Source organism: Pinus tabuliformis, chromosome 1_2 (genome assembly GCF_031772625.1).
Source record: "Pinus tabuliformis cultivar Carrire ecotype Pingquan chromosome 1_2, CPIR1, whole genome shotgun sequence".
Classification (NCBI taxonomy): domain Eukaryota; kingdom Viridiplantae; phylum Streptophyta; class Pinopsida; order Pinales; family Pinaceae; genus Pinus; species Pinus tabuliformis.
Genome location: NC_142298.1, coordinates 767,704,790 through 767,727,201, shown reverse-complemented (window position 1 = coordinate 767,727,201; position 22,412 = coordinate 767,704,790). Strand labels below are relative to the sequence as shown.

Here is a 22,412-nt window from a genome sequence, read left to right as displayed (position 1 = left end):
TTAAGGATGCCTTGATACATTCTCTGTGCCGGTGTATCGACGGCTTGGGGCATTAAAGGCCCCTTCATATTCACGTGGCCGCCCGTGCTCTACATGTGGCTCTGCCCTGTTTCCAACGACGACACCCGCATCCGGGACTATTGCCTCTTCCAGGATCAGGCTGTGACACTCCTGGAGCTGCTGCCTGTCTGCAATGATGTTTGTGTCTCCTGCTAAGAGTGAGTGATCCGTCTCTGTTCCTATGTTAGCAAGGAGATCCGCAACTTTGTTGCCCTTCCTTTTAGTGTGTGAGAAGGAGATGGCACTAAAGTTGTTGAGCTTTTGTGCTAAGTCATTCAGCCTTGCTTCGAGTCTCCAACTGGGTGCTACTTTCCTTGCGTTCGAGCCATTCTGAAGACGGGTGGCCATATTGATTAGAATCTGTGAGTCCCCTTCTACAATTAGGGGTTGTAGATTGAGGTTTCCTGCTTGCACAAGGCCTTGCCATAGACCCTCCAACTCTGCTGAGTTGTTGGTGTCCCATCCTAAGTTTCCAAAATAGATCCTTATGGATTTGCCTTCAGAGTCCCTTAGAATTCCTCCGTAGCCTGCTGCCCCCGGATTTCCCTTTGAGGCCCCATCGAAATTTAACTTGAAGGAATTTTTGGGAGGGGCTTCCCATTGACAGTCATTCTTGTTATTGATATTAGGAGCAGTGCTTTTGAGCGCATCTGGGGAGAGCTGCAGCTGCCAATTATCCAGTATGTTGCGTTCATTGTCAGTGGAAGGGAGGTCGTCCTTAGTCCAAACCTGAAGCGCCAGAGTTTCTTGAATGTTCTTATGAATCTTTCTCCAGGTATCCTCTAATGGAGATTGCTTATCTTTGAAAATTCTCTGATTACGTTCCTTCCAGATATTCCAAAGGACGATCCCTGGGATCGTATTCCATAGATGATTAAGGATCTTGCAGTTGAAGGGCTGCATTGGCCAGAGTCTTAAGGAATTGACAACGTCGCCCTCGCCCTTGCAGCTTTTTTGACATCGGAAACTAACCTTGTTCCAAAGTTGATTGGCTAAGGGGCAGGTGACCAGGAGATGATGGAGAGTTTCTTCGTCTTGAGAGCAGTTCATACATATCGAGGGGCCATGAAAGTTCCGCTTTCTGAGCCTGTCCCAGGTGAGAATTTTTTTGTGACTCACTAGCCAAAGAAAACAGGCGATTTTTGGCCAAGGTCCTAGCTTCCAAATCTTGCTCCACACAGGGTCAGGGGGAGAGGGAAAATTACATACCACCCTATAGGCTTCTGAAGTGGTATATGCTCCTTTGGGCAGGTATCCCCACCTGAGAATATCCCTGCCATTGTCCTGCCTTATCCTTCTTTTCTTGAGTTCGATCGTGAGCTCCTCTTGCTGCTGCGTGCCTGAATGGTGGAGAATGTGGTCGCTTCTTTTCCATATCCTAAAGTTGTGCTCCATCTCTGCGGACCAGAATTGATGAACTGTTTCTTGCTGATGATTAACCCTGTCAGGTATTAGCTCTGGGGGAAGAATATCTCGAAGTTTGGGCTGTTGATTCCAGGCATCAGTCCAGAATCTTGCAGTACACCCGTCCCTTATTTCCCAGAAGCTATGCTTCTGTATCAGTTGGTGGTGTTGCTTGGCTGCATTCCAAATTGCGGATCCTTTTTCAGTGGGAATGAAACGTATGAGCTCCTCTTGAGGTCTGCTGCCGGCATACTTGGCTGTCCATATTTTCCCCCATGGCTTGTCTGGACTAGTGATCCATTGCCACCAGATCTTGGCGTTCATAATGGCATTGCTGTGTTCCGGATCCCTTAATCCAATGCCACCTTTTTCTTTGGGCATGCAGACATTGGACCATTTTACCAAGGCCCATTTGCGGTTTGTAGCTGCGCTGCTCCATAGAAAATTGCGTTGTAGATTTCTTATGCATTTTAGGACCCATTTGGGCGCAGCTAGAATAGAAAACAAATACAGAGGCATGGCCTGCAAGACCGATTTGATGAGTACGATTCGGCTTGCTAAATTAAGAGATCTGAGGGTCCAGTGATTGAGACGGTTTTCCAATTTCTCGAGCAGGGTTCGCCAGGCAGGTTGCTTGAGGGCTGAAGCTGAGAGGGGGGCTCCCAGGTATTTAGAGGGTAAAGAGGCTATTGGGAACCCCAAGATGCGAGAAACAACAATTTTGACAGAGGGCGGCGTGTGGAAGAAAAAAACCTGAGATTTGGCACTATTGATATGCATGCCTGAGGCTTCCGAAAAGTCTTGAAGGAGAGATTTTAGACGGCGGGCTTCTTGGGCAGAGGGATAACCAAAGAGCATCGTGTCATCGACAAACTGGTGGTGGGAGGTGGCAGGGGAGTTATGCACAGAGATACCTTTGATCTGATGAGAGAGGAGAGCTTGCTTGATGTGCCGACCTAACCCTTCTGCCATAAGGACGAAGAGGAAGGGGGAGAGGGGGTCGCCTTGGCGGATACCGCGAGAAGGATTAAAGGAACGGGAGGGGATGCCGTTGACTAGTATAGAGAAATGAGTTGAGGTGATCAAGTTCATTATCCAACGGATCCAAGGAGAGCAGAAACCAAAAGCTGAAAGCATTTCATGAATATAATTCCAGTTTAGCTTGTCAAATGCCTTGGAGAGGTCAAGTTTGAGAAGCATACCTGATTGCTTTGAATTCTTGAGGGAGTGAATTATTTCGTGAGAGAGCAGGATGCCATCCATTATGTGCCTCCCTTCCACGTACCCTGACTGTTCCGGCGAGATGAGCCCAGGAAGAAGAGGTTTCAACCTATTTGCTATGACTTTTGAGATAACTTTGTAGATGACATTGCAAAGCGCAATGGGCCTGAATTTGTCCGGGGTAATGGAGTCCTCCTCCTTAGGGATGAGAGTGATGAAGGTGGCATTGAGAGAGGGCAGGAGCCAGCGCGTGGCCCTGGATTCTTCGACTATCTGCCAAACCTCCTCCTTTAACATGTCCCAGAACGAGTGGAAGAAGGTGGTGGAAAATCCGTCTGGCCCCGGGGCCTTGCCTTCCTTAAGCTGCGCCATTGCATCGTCCACTTCTTGAGGAAGAATGGGCCGCATTAGGAGGTCGTTTTGTTCCTCCGTGATAATCCTAGGAATGTTGCTCGTGATTTTACGTATGGCCTGTCTCCGATCTTCTCTTTGATCTTGATGGATCTGTTTGAAGTGGTTGAGGAGTTCCTCTTCAATCTCCTCATGGGTCTCCACTCGTTCCCCTGACTTTTTTTGGATGAAGGGGATGCTGTTATGAATTCTTCTTTGAACAGTTGTTTTGTGGAAGAATTTTGTGTTACGCTCCCCCTCCTTCAGCCACCTGACCCTTGACTTTTGTTTCCAATAAATCTCTTCTTGCTTTCTTCTGTTGTCCAACTGACTATGGATGAGGCTTTCCTGCTCCAAGGTTGCTTCTGAGTGCCCTTCCTTGATGACCTTTTGGTGAAGTGTCTCCAGATCCTGAGTAAGCTTTTGCTGCTCTTTGAAAATGTTGCCGAAGGTTTCTCTGTTCCAGCGTTTCAGGTGATCTTTGAGAAAACGGAGCTTTTGCTGGAATTGATACATCTTTGATCCTACTGGGGGAGTGAAGGCAGCCCATGTAGATTTCACAAAATCCTTGAAGGTGGGATGCGTGAGCCAAAAACCTTCAAATCGAAAGGGACGTTTGGTTGTGTTACCTGGTCGTTGCCATTGAAGTGCTATTGGCCAGTGGTCCGATCCAGAGTGGGCAAGAATAGCTGTGGAGATGTCCCCTCCTAGGTGGACTGCATTGTCAGAGAGGAGGAAGCGGTCCAATTTTGAGGCGATTTGGTATTTACCCGACCTTCGATTACTCCACGTGAAGGTGCCATTGCAGAACGACATGTCTATAAGGGAGGTAGTTTGGATGAAGTCCTTGAAGTGACAGTCATCATGCTCCAATCTGCGCCTGCCTCCCAGCTTCTCTTCAGATTTAGTTATCATGTTGAAGTCCCCTGCCACAATCCAGAGCGGGTATCTTCTGCTATTGCTCAGGGCTTCAATTGTGTCTAGAAGCGCTATCTTACTTCCCGAATCTTGTGGAAAGTAAACATTTGTCAAGTTACCATAAACATTGGTACCCAAGATATGAAAAGTCGCCTGAATTAGATGATGCGCTGCATGGAAGTCAGAAAGGGAAACTGCCTGCGTATTCCATGCAATTGCTAGGCCTCCGGAGGCCCCGAAGGCATCTACAGCTACCGATCTACAACCAGGCTAGGCTTTTGAAAGAATGCTGCCTAGCATTGTACTATTACACTTAGTTTCTTAGAGAAAGCACATTTGTGGCTTTTCCTTTCTAATCATATGTTTTAACATCCTGAGTTTTCCGGGGCTGTTGAGCCCTCTTATATTCCATGATACTAGCTTCATCATTAACCATTGACAGAGGGCTTGTAGTACTTTGTCAGCTGTGCATATCTGCCTGAATCCACCAGGATCTTCCCAATCTCTATTGTCCTTTGCAAATCTGTCTTCCTACCTCTCTTCTTTGGGTTTTTTGTGTGCAGATTTCCGTCCCATTGGCTGCCTGGTTGTATTCCCAGCTGGCTTTGGTAATACGCTCGAGAAAGGACCATTTCGAGCTTGTTGAGAGCTAGTTCAGGTATGTCATCGAAAGCTTGTTTTTTGCAGGCTATTTCCAGCTCAATGATATCTAGCCCATGCAGATCAATACTCTCCGGCTCTACTTCCATGACTTGCACTTGATCGCCGTCTTCCGCATTGTTCTCTGGGTTCTGGTGGCTTTCCATTTTTCCCTCGACTTCCATTTCTTTGATGATTTCAGGAGAATCTTTCCGATTCCGAAAGAGAGAGGTGGGGGAGATGGCAGGGGTGGAAGATTTGGGAGGGGGGGGAGGTGGAGGGTGAGAGGAGGAAGAGGACGGATTATCAGGGTGAGGATCAGCTGCGTGAGGCAAGATTTCAGGATCTTGACCAAGAATGTCAAAACTGTTCTTGGTTACTGGGCCATCAGACTGGGAGGGCTGGGACTTGAGCCCATGAGAGGGTTTTCTGTGAGAGCGCCTTCTGTTGGTAACTTTGGTAAAGCCATCCTGAGCCGGGGCTGCAGAGGAGTCGGGAAGGCTGGATAGGGTGTTTTGAGGACAGTCTCTAAAGAGATGACCAAGGGTATGGCACTTCCGGCATCGGAAAGGAACGTGCTCATAATCAAGAGACTGAATCCATTCCTCATCCCGATGGGAAAGAGTAATCGAATCAGGTAGGGCTTCATTGAGGCGAATAAAGACACAAATACGAGCATAGGAAATGTACTTACGGGTCTTGGTTTCTTCAGATGCTCTGATGAATTCTCCCACCCCATTTCCTATTCTTTTGAGAGCATCCTCCTCCCAATATTCATCTGGGAGGGAATATAACCGAATCCATACAGGCGCCCAGGTTAGGTCTTCCTTATCTGGGTTGAATCTGGGTATCCAATCTCTCAGATAAAGGCCTGCCGAGTTGAAGAAGTATGGCCCTCCCACTAATATTTTGTGCTTGTCCTCCAGGCAATAGAAAATTGCAGTAAAGAAACCCTTCGGTCCGAGCTGAAGAGTAACATCCCCCTTCGGTTTCCATTTCGCCGCTATCCATCCATTCAGGGCCTTCTCAGTGGGCCAGAACCCTATGAACTTTCCAATGATGGCGTGATCTCGCATGAATTCTATTCTTGCATCTATCTTATCTCCTGGCAGTTCGACTCGTGGTCTTTCCTTGGCCACAGGTCTACATGTTGACGAGGTGACTTTCCAGCCTTCTTCCGGTTTGTCAGTGCTTTTCTGGGGATTACCTTCCTCCTCCCTACGATTATCGTTTGCTTTGTTGCCGTCCTGGGGAATTTTCCCCCTGTTCAGAACCTCTTTATCCACTGACCCGAAGACAACTTCGTGCTTCGGATCCTGCTATGGCGGGGAGGGCCCTGACGCCCCCCCCTGCGGTTGAGCCATTGGGAGCCCCTGATGCGTTGCAGATCAATACCGCTGCAGCGATACTGTTTCTTCAGAGATGGCTTGGCTGAGGCCCTGTCGGCTCCGTCGCATTACCGTTCCAAGCCCTGGCTGAACCCTAGCAGAGCGCGTTTTTTTCCTATGATAATTCAATATCAAGTAAAAAGTGTGAGTTTTCTTATGAAAGAGAAGAAATATCGAAAAAAAAATATGACCATAATAAAATATTCTAATGGCCAAAAAAGAAACAAATAATTGAAAATAAATAAATTCCTTTTTTTTTTTAATTCTTAAAATTGGGAGATATGTAATTCATTAAATTATTAATATAAAATTAATAAATAATAATAATAATAATAATAAATTCAATTATTTCCTAATTAGAGAGATATGTAATTCATTAAATTATTAATATAAAATTGATAGGTAACATTCAAAAAAATATTAATAACTAAAAAATAAATTCAATATGGGTCATAAATAAAATATTTTAAAATGGAGTGTTAAGTAATACCAACCTAGATCCATTTTAACTCCGGATCTACTAAGGGTTGAAAAGGATCAAATCCCTTTTCACTCTAAAAGAGGTTTGCACCTCCCTCTCGACCCTTGGTAGACCCAAAGTTAAGATGGATCTAGGCCGGTTTAATTATTAATTATAATTAAGAAATATATTATTATAATTATAAATATTTATTAATTTGCTAGTTTAATTATGATTATAGGCTACATTCCACATGAATACCACCTGTTATAATTATTATTTTGCCAGTTTAATTTCTCTCTTTAAATAAGCTATATTCAACATGATTACCATGGGTTCTCATAAATATTGAGCTAAAAAACCATCAATAATTTGACCAAGTCAAATTAATTAGTTGGAAGTCATTTTTATTTTAATGTAAGGTTATTTTTATTTTTAATATTTAATTAATTTTGTTTACAAGATATGACATCTCTTCCGTATTGGCCTCTAGGAAAAATGAATGTATATTTAGAAATATATTAATAACAAAAATACATTTTAATAGAAATGTCCTCATTCAGTAATATAAAACAATTAAAGAAAATAAATTATTATGGGCAAAACACTACAAATAGTCTCACTATTCTACATTTTGTCTTTTTTTGGATATATTTTTAGTTAATTTTGATTGCAAAGGTTTGAGAATTGCAAGTTTAAGCTATATAGTCTATACAATCAAAGTGTTGAAGTAATTTTAAAGTAGTTGAATCCATTTATGCATTAAAAAATGCAATACATATATATGTGTGTTTGTGTGTGTGTGTGTGTGCAAGAGGGGTTAAATCTCTTGAGTTGCAAATTTTTTCTTAAGTTTTACATTCTAAAATAAGTTTGCACCTCAAAAAATTTCATCCCTCTAGGCCATTTCTAAATCTATAGTTAAGATGAGACTATACTAATTACTCTTATTCATTATCCATTATTATTGTTTGGATCCTGAGCATTATTTCCACCCTCACCGGGGTGGTGGAATGCATCATGAACATGAGATTCCGTGTGTGCCATGCATCCCTCAAACCTATCCATCTGTTCATGGAGCCTATTTTTCCCTCTACAAAGGGAGTCCTGTCGATTAAGGATGTCTCATTGGTTACGTTGAATGACATTCATAAAACTAATGAAATTATTTAATCATTGTGTCCATCACGTGCCAATTGATCTACGATCACTTGCACTTTATGGATTTGAGCTTCTAGGGAATCAAATGGGGGTGGAAAAACCACCCGCCTAGGGGAAACACCATGAAGTTGCTCCAATTCTCTTTCTTCATCAACCTGAATAATTTGAGGCTTGACACCTTGCCCCCTAAGGCCCCCACCACGTTGAGGCCTACCTCTTTATCACTACATGTGTAGGTCATTCATATATATCCTCGCGGTCCTCATTATATCCGCCAAATAGTAACTACACTACCCACTCTCTAGCTACTCTAACACACCCATGCCCTGAGTGGAAGAATTCTTACCACCCCACAAAAACGTTACGAAGCGGTCAAATAACCACAATTTACCCCACACCTTCTCCTGAAATTGACACAAAATTTTATGCCTGTCACTCTAATTGGTTTGAGCTAAGAAGACTTAATTTCCACCGCTGAAAGACTACACCACACCACAAACATACATTCCCCAATTAAGAGCTTCGTAGATCTATGGCACCACACCTCAAAGAAGATGAGCTTCTTGAGTTGGCCTCCAACCCTCCTACTTTGGCTCCTCTTACCCTTGGAAGCTCAGAAGGTCACCAATCGTTGAATCTTCATTGGGCTATATATTTTACATGCTTTCCAACCACAAATACACGAGTATAAGAGGGAAGATGACTGCCAATACCACCAACAAAAGACCAATGGCCCCTTCTCCGACTTCACCAGCTCATAATTTAACCAAATGAATAGAGTACCCCACTGGTCTAACACAACAAAATATAAAAGCAATGGAATCACCTGGAAAATGACACGAGCCGAAGCTCCAACTTCCACTCCAAAGATTAATCCAATGCCATAGAGGAGCCCCTCACCGAAGATCTCGGCTCGACGAACCACTCTTACAGTGAATAACGATATCAGAAGCCGCTGCAAGCCTAGATACCAGATTACATTCTCCATTACCCCTAGAGTCCACACTTCACCATGCTTCCTCTATCCAACCTCGAGTGATTTGAACCACTGGTCAAGGAAAAGGATTGTCTCTCCTATGAGGCCTCCCATAACTCATGAGTATACAATCCCCCCTACAAACCACAATCGTCATTCCCACCTTTGTTATAATCTGAAACGCCTCGAGAAGGTTCTCTTGCAGAGAGTCAAGTTTTGCTTGTCTAACACACTTCCTTATCATGAATATTACATGGAAAGGCTAATATTTCTTATGTCATAGACACCAATATCAATGTTTGCCACCCAACGAAAAGAACATATGAAATTTTATTAATAAAATTACTTTTAATTTAAAATTTGTATTTTAGTAATAAAAAAAATTGAATTTAAAGTATTCCAAAATTTATCAATCATTTAAATAATTTATTTCATTATTCTTATTTTCAATAATCTTAATTAAAAAACATTGTTACTGGAATGATTTCACTTAATTAAAAACAAACTCATAATAATATTAATAAACACATTTATAACCCAAAAAAAAAAAAAAAAAGTTATAATAATAAAAAACCATTTCACTCTTTGTTTTGTCACTATGGTTAGTGACTTTAAGCCAAAGACGTTGCTACTTAAATACCTTCTAATGATGTCTTTTAACAATTTAGGTATACATGATCATGTCTTTTAAACATTTACGTGTACATTATCAAAACTAAGTGGATGGAGTGGGCACAATCGAGATTAGTTAAAAAGTACAATTACAAAACTAAGTAGATGGAGTGGGTACAATCGAGATGAGTTAAAAGTACAATTACAAAACTAATTAGGTAGAATGAAGGTAGACTCGATAATGCAAAGTTTATTAACAATTTAAGTAATTTAATATATAATTTCTTAATTGAATGAATTATATACTTAATATTAGTATGGGTAAAAAATAAAATTAATAAATTTTAACTTATAATTATAATTAATGATTAATTATAATTAATGATTAAAATACTTTAGAATTAAAGTTTTTGTGATCATTATTAAGTGTTTGAGTCATGGTTTTAGTGATAACTACATCGAAATTCATTTGTTAACGCGTTTCGAACGAGTAAGTGTGGTTCATCGTTAGGGCAAGATTAAAATATTGTTTTGTTTTGTGGTTGTGTTTCATTATCTTTCTTATGTCTAACCATGTCCTAGGTTTATGAGAGAAAACTCGTGCATCATTATTATTTACTATTTATATGCTTTTCCTGGTCGAAAATCATAATATAATGTGTTATAAAATGAATCCTTATCACATTCTATTGTCTTTATCAAAGTGTTATGGACCCATTTTCTTGTGGAGAAAATTCTCCATATTATCATTAAAATTCCATTTATAAAATAAACCAAATAATTAGGTGGAATGGAATTACCAATTTGGATTAACATTTAATAATACTTGATGGATACAAATATATTCTTTTAGATTGTAAAGTGTGTACACAACATCAAATGCCTTAGGTCTTGATTTTTTGTTGAGTTTTAGTTTCATCGCGAACATTCGCTGGGGTTTTTAACAAGTGAATACAAATGTTAGAAATACCCATCCTTCCAGATCACGTGGCTTGGACATCAGAAGAAGCCCCTATGGATTCCTTTTTGTTGTCTTGGTTATAAAAGGATTTCACAGATCTTTCAAGTCATTTAACTCAGGATGTCAAAAAGGGTTAGTATTCTCAGGTTTCCTATTGTGCCCCATCGGTATTAGAGGACTTATAGAGGTTCCCTAACCAAGATGACAGGGTGGTGTTGTCATCTCCAACATTATTTTTGAAAAAAGGGAGTGGGAGGATATGGATTTGTCAGGAAGTGTTTTTGGGAGAGGGCAATGAAGAAATGAGCCCAGAAAATCTACAAGGCACTTGTAGAAACGAAGGAATTAACTCTTGGGCTAGATGTGAATATGGACATAGTAGAATCTCTACTTAGGTGAGCCATTTTGGGTAAATTCAGTTATATCTCTATGACCCACTCTCAGATCCTCACAGGGGTGAAGTAGGCCTCGAAACCCCTGGTGGGTTATACTCCTGTTGTGGGTATCTTGGTGAAAAAATGGATACTTTTTCACTTCATATCTAGTGGACCTGATCCTAAAGAAGTCATGGGTTATTGATAGAGGTACATTATGGTTTCAACGTTGGGATCCAACCTTCTATCCGAGAACTGACCAACAAAATCATAGGAATCTATGGGTGATGTTTCCAGGTTTTCCTCTAGAACTATGGTCTAAGGAGGTTCTTGTCAATAGCGCCAACTTATTTGGTAGGTTGATTTATCTGGATAAAGCTTCCCTGGTAGTCGTCAATAAGAGAATCACCTAGGTCTTAGTGGAAATGAACATCTCATAAGGGCTTCCTAGGACTCTTAAATTTCAGTGGGGAGAAAAGGTTATCCTACAACCTCTTGATTTTTGGAAAACCCCATTTAGATGCCAAAATTGTCGTGATGTGGGTCATTTAATCAACACCTATGGGTTACCTTCTCGTCGAGGTTATGAATCACAAAATATATGAAAGGTTTCGATCAAAACCCTTGCTTCGACGATGCCACACAACCCCAACACACATTTACAAGCGTCCTCAGGGATTTGACAGCTGAATTTTGTTCATTCAAAGGTTGTGAAAGTGGCAAATAACTATTTGGTAGCAGTTTAGTAGCCACTCCAGGTTGAGATGGTTGGCTTAGAAGGTGGTCCACCCGCTTTGGAATATTCTTGTCCATCTCTAGAATATTCACACTTCGTTGGGGTTTCTGCAGAAAAGGCAATCAACGAAATTGTGGATGAAAGACAAAGTTTTTAGGAGCCCTCTGGCTTGGGTGGACCTATCAATGCTCAATCAATTGATCCATCTTCTGGAATCAATAGGATGGATAGTAAGTCTTCTATCTCCACTAGTGCTTTGATTCAATCTTTGTCATTTAAGGACACCTTACTTTTATATCAACTTGAAAATAAAAATATAAATGGCCCTTCTCACAAGATCGACGACTCTACACTTTATTCACCTTTTTTTAATGATATATTGGAACCTAAATTTGTTATCCCTTCTACTATTAAAAACAACTTAAATAATATATTTGGGCCTTGTCATAATCTGGTTATGATATCAGAAGGTAAGCTTATGATTGCACTTTTCACAACTAGTTTAGGAATCCAACCCTCTAATGTCCATCAACCTCCAACTCCTATGGACTCTGAGCCCGAATTTGTTCCTAATCTCATGCCTGGGACCTATCCCGACTATAAACCAAATTGACCTATGCCAACTTCAACTGAAAGTTACCATCCGTCCACTTCGTCACACACAGATATTCTTAATAAGACTCTCCTCCCTACGTTTTCTAAGGGTTACCCTATTACCCATCCATTGAACAATATTTGCTCTCCTTTCTGTTATGTGGACTTATGCCTTGTGTGGACAAGAGTGATCTCCCTAGACTTCAAAGAACCCTAGTGACAAACAAACATGAGCTACTACCTTTCTCTAGACTCTAATTCATTGAAAGAAAATACAATGATAGAGGCCTCTTACCGATTAAACGAAATGATTGATGAAGTCTCCTTCCAAGCTTTCGACCATTCGCTCATTGATGCTTTAGATATCCTCTCATTGCTCCCTACAAATTTTCCATAATTTATTGAAAGGGATCTGCATGGACAGAGACAAAAAAGATATCAAAGCATCCAACATATAACTAGAGAGAGAAATGGACTAATTAACCAATTATATATCATAAAATGATCAATATTTAATCTCAATCTATGTAGGTGAACAAGGAATCCTACAAATTAGATCAACAAAGAGATAATTGAGAAAGAACAATTGCTTTTATATTAATAAACTAGAGAAAATCCTTACAACCATATAGCCTTGATGTTGCAAGTCCCTTCTACAATCTCCAACCCATTCCCTTGAAAAAATAGCCTTCCAACCTTATTCCAATAGCATATACCTACTTCCAAAAATCCTCTCCCAATCCTCAGACCTGTAGTAGCCTTATAGGCCAATAATGGGATGTTTGGGATCCATTCTCCAAGGGATGAGATCCACTAATAGTGAGATAGAGGTTTCACAAAGGAAGGGAAGTTACTCCATGATGGGAGGGATCAAGACTGAATAGGCACCCATTTGAATCTTTTTGGTTGGGAAATATACTACCGACAATGCTTCTAGACTTTATTTTTTATTTCTACATGCATTAAGTCACGTTTGCAGGTCACAGTGTAAGAAAGTGCGTACTTATGTGCATCTTTTAATGGTCTTCTCTATGTATGCACATAAATCAACTAGGAAACTGCGTAGGTAGACAAAAACAAGGTTTTGTACCACGGGATCCAGGAATTCCACTTCCTTTAGAATGATTTAGATTCTAAATTTGTAGTGGAATTCTCTTGAGACACATTTGTGGATAAAGAAAGATCCAAACTGAAGGTTGTTTGCCTAATGCGACAAAATGACGTGTAACACTTTCCAAAATGTAACTATAAAAAAAAAGCAAAATAGAATCCTTGCAAAGGCTATCCATGGAGGCCTTAGTCTGCCTCCTCCATCAAACATAAAGATTGTTTCCAAGGCCCTTAGAGCATAGAATCCCTCCATGGCTCTTTCAAAATGATTATCATGTCTCTCAATATTAGGGGGGTGGGGGATCCTCATTCATTTCCCTCAAAAGACTAGTGGATAAATACAGGCCCTGTATTATCCTACTTCAACATACAATGGCTATCGGGGAGAAGGCTAGAGAAACCATTCAATACTTGTGTTTGGATTGGTTTTCCTATACCATGGACTACGTTGGTGTGTTTGGAGGGCTTCTCTCCATATCAAACCCGAAGGTTGCATCCTTTCAGGTCTTCTCCTATTTTGTAGGTATCATACTAGAAGGGTTTATAAGAGGTTTCCCTCTTCCAATCAATTTAGTAAATTGCTACGGTCCCTATGGAGAAAGGTGAGAATTTTGGTACAAGGTCCAATCTAACCGATTGCTCTCGAATCCCTCTCTCCTCTTAACTAGAGATTAAAACTTCACTATCTCAGCAAGGGAGTCTTGGGGGTCCCGAGCCCACTCAGATCCTTTGGCAACCTAAATTTTATGAGATGCTACAAAATTACAACCTCCGTGATGTTGCTCATTTTCCATTATCTCCTACTTGGAGAAATGGCAGGAATTGACTGGAAGGTATCACAAAGCACCTTGATAGGTTCTCGAGAGATGATTAGCTAGAAAATAATATGGGGAGATATAGATCTTGAATCTCGCAAGATAGATTATTTGACCACCTTCCAATCCTTATAGAAATGGATTTTTAGAAACATATACAAAAATACCCCTTCAAATTCAATCATTCATGGATGGAAGTTGATTCTCTTAGAGATTTGGTGAAGGTTATTTGGAAAAATAGTTTGGTAAATTTGGTTCCTCTACCATGGACTCCCTGTTCCATAAACTTGTGAAGCTCAAGAAGGCAGTGGTGGAATGGGAAAAGAAAAGGAAAAAGGAAAAAATTGAGGAATTCTTGGTTCTAGAAGCTAAATATGAAAAATATCTCAGTCCTTTTCTAACTCTTGTTTACCAATAGAATTAACATGGAGCAGGAGTTCCATAGAAGCCAAAAATGTAACACTCCACCCCACATTTACCCACTTTTACAAGCTCACCAGGGTAAAATGAGTTGAGAGTCACTATGCATGACCCAAATTCCATGATGTTGTTATGGAAATGGGGCCTAAATTGACAACGTATCCAACACTTAATGCAACACTCAAGAACACCTGAGCTCAACCTTAATAGCTTGATTCCACTAGTGACCTTTTCCTATAGCTGGAAACATTTCTTAACCTAACTCAAAGCCCAGTAACATGCACAAAAGCTAGTCAATTCGGCTACAGACTTCCAGAGACATAGATGACCCATCCTCCTTGCAGCTGCAATCGCATGGATGACCCAACTTCAATGCGGTTGTGACATGGGATTCCTAGTTTCAAGGTTTGGCTACAGAAACTTAAGCCAACACTCATCCAACTGTGAAGATCATTCCAAAAATTTGTCATTAACATGTACATGTCTTCATGCATTATCCTTGGCTTGGTTCTTGCTCTATCTTGTCAAATACATAACAATAATTTATACAAACCCTTTGTAAACATATGACCTGTAGGTCATGAGCAGATATATATTCACTACTTTATTAGCTTCATCACAGAATAACTAAGAAGGATTATTTCCCTCTCATGTTATCTGCAACAAACACTTATTAATTCATGCATTCATATAAACTATCCAAGAGACTTTTAAACCATGATCAATACCAATTACAAGAGCACATATTATAATCATAAATATATCATGCATGTAACCAACACTTTAACCATAATAAATCCATGACAAACTAGTGATATAATGATATGTTAAAATAGAACTTGTGCTCATTGATCTCAATGAGAAATAACACATAATAACATATTCATAAAACCAACCAAGTCAGGGACTTCTATGTACCACCTGACCATAGATTGGGATGAACCAAATATTTCTTTATCACCCCCATGCCATATTCTAAGCATGCATGTGGGATCACATTGGATAAACCAAAACAAAAACAACTAGGGAACCCATAGATTAAGCCACCTCAACCCTCAACCACAATCATTTCACCTAAACCGTTCATAAAATCACAAAAACCCACACAAGCTTGGATGCCTCAGACTTTCTTCACCATACCCAGAGGAATTTTCCTGTCTCCACCCACTTGTCAAAAAAGGTATATCATTGTATGAACTGATTACTTGACCAAATGGGCTAAAACAAAAGTAGTAAAGGAAACAATTGAGCAAAAGGTGGCTGAATTTCTAAGGGAGAACATCTTCTACAAATTTGTTTTTCCAAGGGAAATAGTCATTGATCAAGGAGCATAATTTACATCAAGTTTGATTGAAGACCTTAGTAAGTAACACCGCATCAAGCACATGACATCTACTGCGTATCACCCTTAAGAAAATGGGCAGATGGAAGTCACCAATAGAGCATTGGAGAACATTCTTAACAAGGTTTTTTGCAACAACAAAAAATATTGGGCAAACAAACTTATGGAAGCCACTTGGGCGTACAACACCACTTGAAATACCACCACTAGATTCACTCCATTTGAGTTGTTCTATGGAAAGAAGGCCCTGTTGTCCAATGAATTTGAGTACAACGCCTTGAGGATGGCAGCTTAGTTAGACTTGGATCTCACCACAACACAACAGAAAAGGCTGCTCCAACTCAATGGCATAAATGAATTTAGAATGCAAGCTCTGCTACACACTGAGGTAATCCAACTACAAAGGAAGATTTGACATGATAAGCACATTAGGGAAAGGAATTTTCAAGAAGGCAATTGGGCCATGATGTATGATTTTAGATTCAAGGATTTCAAGGGGAAGTTAATGAAAAGATGGATGGGTCCCTATCTGGTAGAGAAGTGTCATTAGAATGGGTCTGTCCAAATCAGAACAATTGATGAGGACGAGATTCCCTTACTTGTCAATGGTCATAGATTGAAGTTGTACATGAAACCTTTTTCCAAGGAAGAATTTGTCACTTCAGTCCCAAGGTGACGTCAAGTTTTTGTTTTTGTGTTCGCTGGTAAAAATCCACAATAATCAACTTCTTCATAGTCAAAAAGTGTGATTTATGTTGGACTTTAGGGAGGCTTGTTTTCTCTGTACTCCCAGTTTATAATTATGTGGTTGTGTCATAGTCCTACAGTGGTCTGGTTGTTTCTTGGTTGTATGTTCATTAACTGCAAGGTAGTATGTTCATCTCTGGGTAGTTTGGTTTTTCACCATAGGAATCAATGTTCTTTGTGTTCTTTTTACACAACTCGGGGTCTGGTCCTTCATTCGAATTGGTGGCAGTATTACCCTCTGCATCACCTCCAAACTTTGACCCAGCTAGGATTTTGTTCAGTTGCCTAGTTCTGCTCTATGGAGAGTGGTACCCTGGTGCCTTCTCCATTTGGTTTTCAAAATGGTTGTGTCTTGGTTAGATCTTTAGCTTTCCAAAAGTTTCTAATGTATACAGTTCTTTGTCCACACAAACTTTGGGGTCTTGGGAAGTTAGGGTAATTATCAGTTTGTAAGGGTCATGGGCTTCTCATTTTCTTCCTCCACCCAATTTTTTTTATCTCTCATTCAATACACATTTTTTGGTTCACATTGTGTTGGGGTCCTACCCTCCCCTCACTTTGTCTACAGGGTTTGTGGTTCAAATTTTTTTGGGGTCCTACCCTCCCTTCGCGTTGTATTTCCCCATGATTTAGTCTTTGAGATTTGTCTCTTCCAGTTATGTATGTAGGTTATATGTTTATATGGCTCATAGGCTGCAACTTCTTAATTGCAAGGGTGGAGCACCCAGGCGATGTCGGCGTTTTTTTGGATGGGAGTCGGTGGAAAATTTCATTGAGTCTACTCCTCTCAAAGTTAGAAAGGAAATTCTTCACTTAAAGGCCAAGGATTTTGGTGATCGTGTATATTTCTCCAATTCAGATATTGGAGGAAGTAGCCTCAAGTGGGTTCATGACCCACAGAAGTTTTGTAAGAGAAGGTGTCACTTTCTCCATTCTATTAGTTTACATAGTCAGTTGGAAACTCTATCAAGCATGGTAATTCGAGATAAGTAGGTAGATAATTACAGGTCGTTTATAGGATAGGAGGAGATAAAGAGAATCTTGAGGGACATTAGGTATAACTTGGATGAGATTGTGGTAAGACTAACTCAGGTGGAGCACTTTTTGGTCTCTAATTTAGATATTGACTCTAATGAGAAATAAGATGAGCTTGCAGTCATCAACACTCTAGATCAGACCTCTCCTCACACAAAATCTTCTCCTCTCTCAATCGTTATCATCTTGGACTAATACGTCCACCATGCATAACATATTAGTGTTTACTGTGGGTAATCTATGCTTTTTTTTAGGCAGTCATATGATGTTTTGTTAGCATTTCCATTGGATCGATGAGATGTATTTCTGCAGTTCATTTTTGGCATTTTGTATTGTTCAATTTCAGATCCATGGTGAACCTAAAGAATATGAAACATCTATGTTGTAGTTTTTAGTTTCTCGCATTAGAGTAGGGTAGTCTCATCTTGCTAAAAATTTTCCACTGTTAGTCTTGTTGTGTTTATGGTTATCCATGGTTGAAGATATGATTTCCTAGGCTACTCTTTTGGATGTATGAAAAACTTTCACTGTAATATCTTCTGTTATTAATAGAAATATATAGAAGAAGTTTACAAAAAAATGTGATTTAACACCGTAGCATTAATATATCGTTAAACAATATAACGATTAATATTGATATATCGTCAATCAATAAATTCATATTGAAAAAAATTAACATTGATATATTTTTATTAATCAAAATTTTTAGAGTCCTTATTTATTTTTTTAAACTATTTGCATTGTTTTTCTATATCTTTTTCCTTAATAATTATATTTGTAAAAAAATTAAGATCATGATTCAATCATTATTTAATCTCATATTTATTAATATGTTTTCAATATTGTCATATATTATATCATATCCTTTAGAGAATGCATCATCATTTTTGAATTTGTAGATGATTATTATATAAGTATAAAAAACATTATATTTAATATCAATCACTTCTTTTAATTATTGAATAGTCTATTGGTTGTGATAATGTGGGACTCATACTACACAAGATATGATATTGGGATTTATAGAAAAGAGGAATACAAGCATTTGTCATTTTTGTTTTTGGATTCTTCATATAATGTGATTTGTTAGTAATGACAATATTAAAATTAATATTGACTAGTATCTCTTGTAGCTTCAATACAAGCTCATATGATATTTGATCCAGGTAGATATTGGTGGCCACCTGCCAATTCCACTTGTACCCCCACCATTGTTTCTTTTTGTTTTTCAGTTTCCTTAATTGTAGCGCAATTTACTATTTTTAGCAGTTTTTTGGGTCCTAAACTTCCGGAGTCGTTTTGAGGCCCCAAACAACATTTTTTTGGCAATCCACCGTGCCTATAATCATATTTTCTGTCATATTCCTCGGCGAGATCTTTCCAACGGGTTATCATGTGCGTCAAATGGAGATAATATGACCAAGTCACGACCCCGGGAAGTTGGTTGTCTAAATCACGCCAATGGGGCCCATAAACTCTTGGTGTTACATCTCCTCGGGTTAGGGTTTGATCTTATTGTTCAATAATAAAAAGGCCCTTGAGCCTCATTGTAATGTAATTCAAAGGCATGTAGCCGCCACATCTCTCCTTAGAGATAAGCTACCATCGGCCGAGCTAGTTTATTTTCATCTCTGTTTGTAAGCATATTTCAGTATTTTACATTAATTAAATGAAATATTATTTCTGCTGCATATTTGTATTTATGGTTACATTTGTCATTTGTTGCATTCATGTTTAAATCTGGATCAATATTATATTGAAAATGACATCAAGATGAATAGTTTGTTCACTTAGATATTAGCATAATATTTAAGTTCCCAATGTTTATCTTATCCACTGGGACATGATCACCAATACTTCAAATGAATGGATCTTAATCCATTTTTCAATCATCAACGCTCGTTAAAGACACAATGCAGATGCAGTATTAACACGAAGTAGCCAAGCATCTTTGAAACATAAGGCAACAATAATCACTTACAAAGTCTTCCCTAGTCCCATTTCATCTACTATGAGTGCATATTCTCCATGCTTCAAAACAAATCTTACTTCATCCAATTGAAATGAAAGAAGTTGAGTCTACATGTAAGTAGTCACATTGTCACATTTTTTAGGGTTTGGGATCATTTGCATCATATCAAAGACATGCCCTTGTAACACATTAAATTATCAAAAAGAGAAGATGTTAAAGTGCAACAGTTGAAAGGGAAGCACTTGAAATTACTCCATGTGTTCTTTCTTGAAGGGAAACTAATATCCCCTTCCTCATTTACGCCCTCTTCTTCCTCTTCTAAACCAACTATGAAAACCTTTGTTGAAGATTTTTCTCATCAACCACCTTATTCGATGGATTAGGGAACAATCAAGGCAAACAACTCTTTCCATTTTTCCTTCCATTTTTTCTAAACTTGTCCATAGTTACTTTATTGAAGTCTAATTTGAAAGACATGTGGTAGAAAATAAATGACTCTTTGATATCACTTGGACACACATACACACACATTTTTCTCAAAGTTTAATTTGAAAGACATAACGTTGCAGCCAATGAATGAATTTGATAACACTTAGAGAAATACACACTGACACACACACAAGTACATTCTAAGCATTGATTTACAAGTTGTACAACTCTTTTATTTATACATATTTATTTTATGAGAGACATGTCTTTTCCTAGGGAGACGACTATTTAAGAATGTACAATAATTAAATCTATCACATCTAAAGTGAAGCCATAATGATGGTGCATAAGACAAACAAGCATGTTCTTTGGTTGTCAATTGGATTTGGAACAAAATCATCACAATCTAGAAATTCTCCACATTGTAATAATGAACTGATGACAAGCATGGAAGAAACCTGTCAACATGTTAGGCGATCTCCCTGGTAAGAAGTCCCAACTAGACCTCAGACCATTTAGTGTAGGAGTCCCAGTAGTGGGTAGTACGATATCGCTTTGATCGTGGCTGTGCACAGAGGTGAGTAAGATGTCCTTGTTGGTAGCAAGGGTGTGACATATGCAACAAGTCAGGGAAGGTGCATGAGAGGATCTAACACACGAAATAGGGAAATGGGTGCGCCCCTTGGAAACTTGTGACAACACACAGCTTGGAAGGGAACACACGAGCTAAGATACATCAAAAGATGGAAAGCAGGTTAGCCAATGATCCAAAGTGATGGTTAAACCAACAACACATCTCGATAAGATTCATACAAACATATATAGAAAATTCCATACATACATGCGTAAACAACAACTACATATATCATTAGAGTAACCAAGCTAGCTGAAATACAATAACAACATATGCATGAAATGTGTTGGCTCTGTTATATTATGAAAATGAAAGATCCAATCATACATACAACTATGACTAACCACTAGTCTCAACAATGGAATGTTACAGTCATTGCCACTTGCTCCTCCAAAGAGATATACTAGCTCTACATTGTGGAGAAGCCAAGGCTCATTGCAATACACTCCAAGCTTTCTCTAAGATACACCTATAGGAATCTTGGCTCCCAAAATCCTGTACAATGAGTTATGAGGGTTCTATAAATAGAAAAGGGTGGGGTGACACTTGACATTCCCCTTTTTGACTCATCACCTACCCTCATGACTCTTCAACTACTACATGACTATTACACTCTACTATCGACACTTGGTCTTTCACTTTTACAAGATGTTACATTACAATATGCACATGTACCCATGTGAGATAAAATAGGCTTGAGCAAGCCATGCAAGATATCACTAAGACTCGGACAGCTATGGGAAGACCAACTCTTCGACATCCTCACGATGATCGATGGGAGCGAACTGATGCCAAGCTTGGTAGTCTGTTATGGTGTCTACATGCTCAATGGTAACATCTTTCTGAAAGCACACTCTTGCCTCCGTTGCATCCGGGTACACTGATTTGGCACCTAATTCCAACTCGTCAGATAACATGCGCATCATAGTCTTGAGTGCAGCTAGAACATAAACATACTGATGCATAGTGTCCGCATTGATCTCCAAGTCTGCATTGGTGGATACGCACATCAAATCATTAAAGTACATGTCTAGCTCTAGTCGGACTTGGTTATTTGACTTCACCTCGATGAGTGTGCCAATGGATGGGATCACGTGCATGCACACAATAAAATCCATGCTTCTGAACACCCGTGCCTGTGAAGCCTACAAATTGGTGATGAGCTGCGAGAGTTCCTCATAGTTACGGATCTGATTCCGGATGTGTTCTTTAAACTCTATCACCTTGGGCTTCATCATCTTTGGTAAGTGAAATGGGGCTTGCTTGTACCTCATTGTCCATGTTTTCATGTGATCAACAACAGTGTGAAAATTTGACAATATGCGTGCTCTCCTAGCACAGTGCTACTGCCAACCGTCGAGATGGACAAATGACTTATGCACGGTGATGAATCTGGAATACAAAATCCGCATGACTGCCTCAAGTGATGATACTTCATTCAATATCGCTATCTTCAACTCTGCTCTAGCGGATGATGTAACTTGTTCTCCTCCCTACTTTTCCTCTTGTAACTCCTTAGCCATGCGCTCGTTCTCAGCTATCAATAATCGAACACTCGAGATGGTGGCTTTAGCATATGCTCTGGTAGCATTAGCCAATGCTTCTAGATGCTTGCACACATCAGATACCATCTCTCATTCTTCAAACTCCACAGGAGATATGTGGACATCTGGAGTAGGCACTCTGCGCGACTGGACAACTCTGTGTTGTGACTCGTTAAAAGATATGTTGTGCATTTCCACCTCTGTATTGTCATCAAGGATCTCTGGGTCTCCTTGATCACTTGGGACTTGCTCTGCTTTTGGATCGAGTGAAGCCAGTGAGGTGACCTCTTGGTTCCAAGGCATGAGGTCAATATCTTCATCTGACTCTCGCTGCACCATATTCGTATCCATATGTTCTATCCTTTGTTCAATCTCTTAAGTTAAGTCCTGCTCCTGCAACTACTCACCCTGTATGCTATGTGCCAGCTGCTCGGATGAATCTATAACCTGTATGGGCGCAGTTCCATCAA

The 22,412-nt window shown here is 39.6% G+C and overlaps 1 protein-coding gene across 1 annotated transcript; it reads right to left on the bottom strand.

Moving 5' to 3' along the window:
* Positions 1–21,679, bottom strand: LOC149208097 (uncharacterized). The gene is made up of 4 exons (XM_089398236.1): positions 21,622–21,679; positions 21,220–21,386; positions 4,450–5,879; positions 1–4,252 (listed from the first exon to the last, which is right to left on the bottom strand). The coding sequence occupies exons 1-4, from the start codon at positions 21,677–21,679 to the stop codon at positions 1–3; spliced, it is 5,907 nt and encodes a 1,968-aa protein (XP_089254362.1).
* Positions 21,680–22,412: the final 733 nt, after the last annotated feature.

Bases quoted from the DNA above. Each gene is read 5' to 3' on its own strand.
- LOC149208097 (XM_089398236.1), bottom strand. From the start codon at position 21,679: ATGGACAATGAGGTACAAGCAAGCCCCATTTCACTTACCAAAGATGAT. The intron at 5,880-21,219 runs GTAGACACCATA...AAAATTCCCCAG, and splicing joins AAGATGTTACCATTGAGCAT to GACGGCAACAAAGCAAACGA. The intron at 4,253-4,449 runs GTACTACAAGCC...GCCTGGTTGTAG, and splicing joins AGATATGCACAGCTGACAAA to ATCGGTAGCTGTAGATGCCT.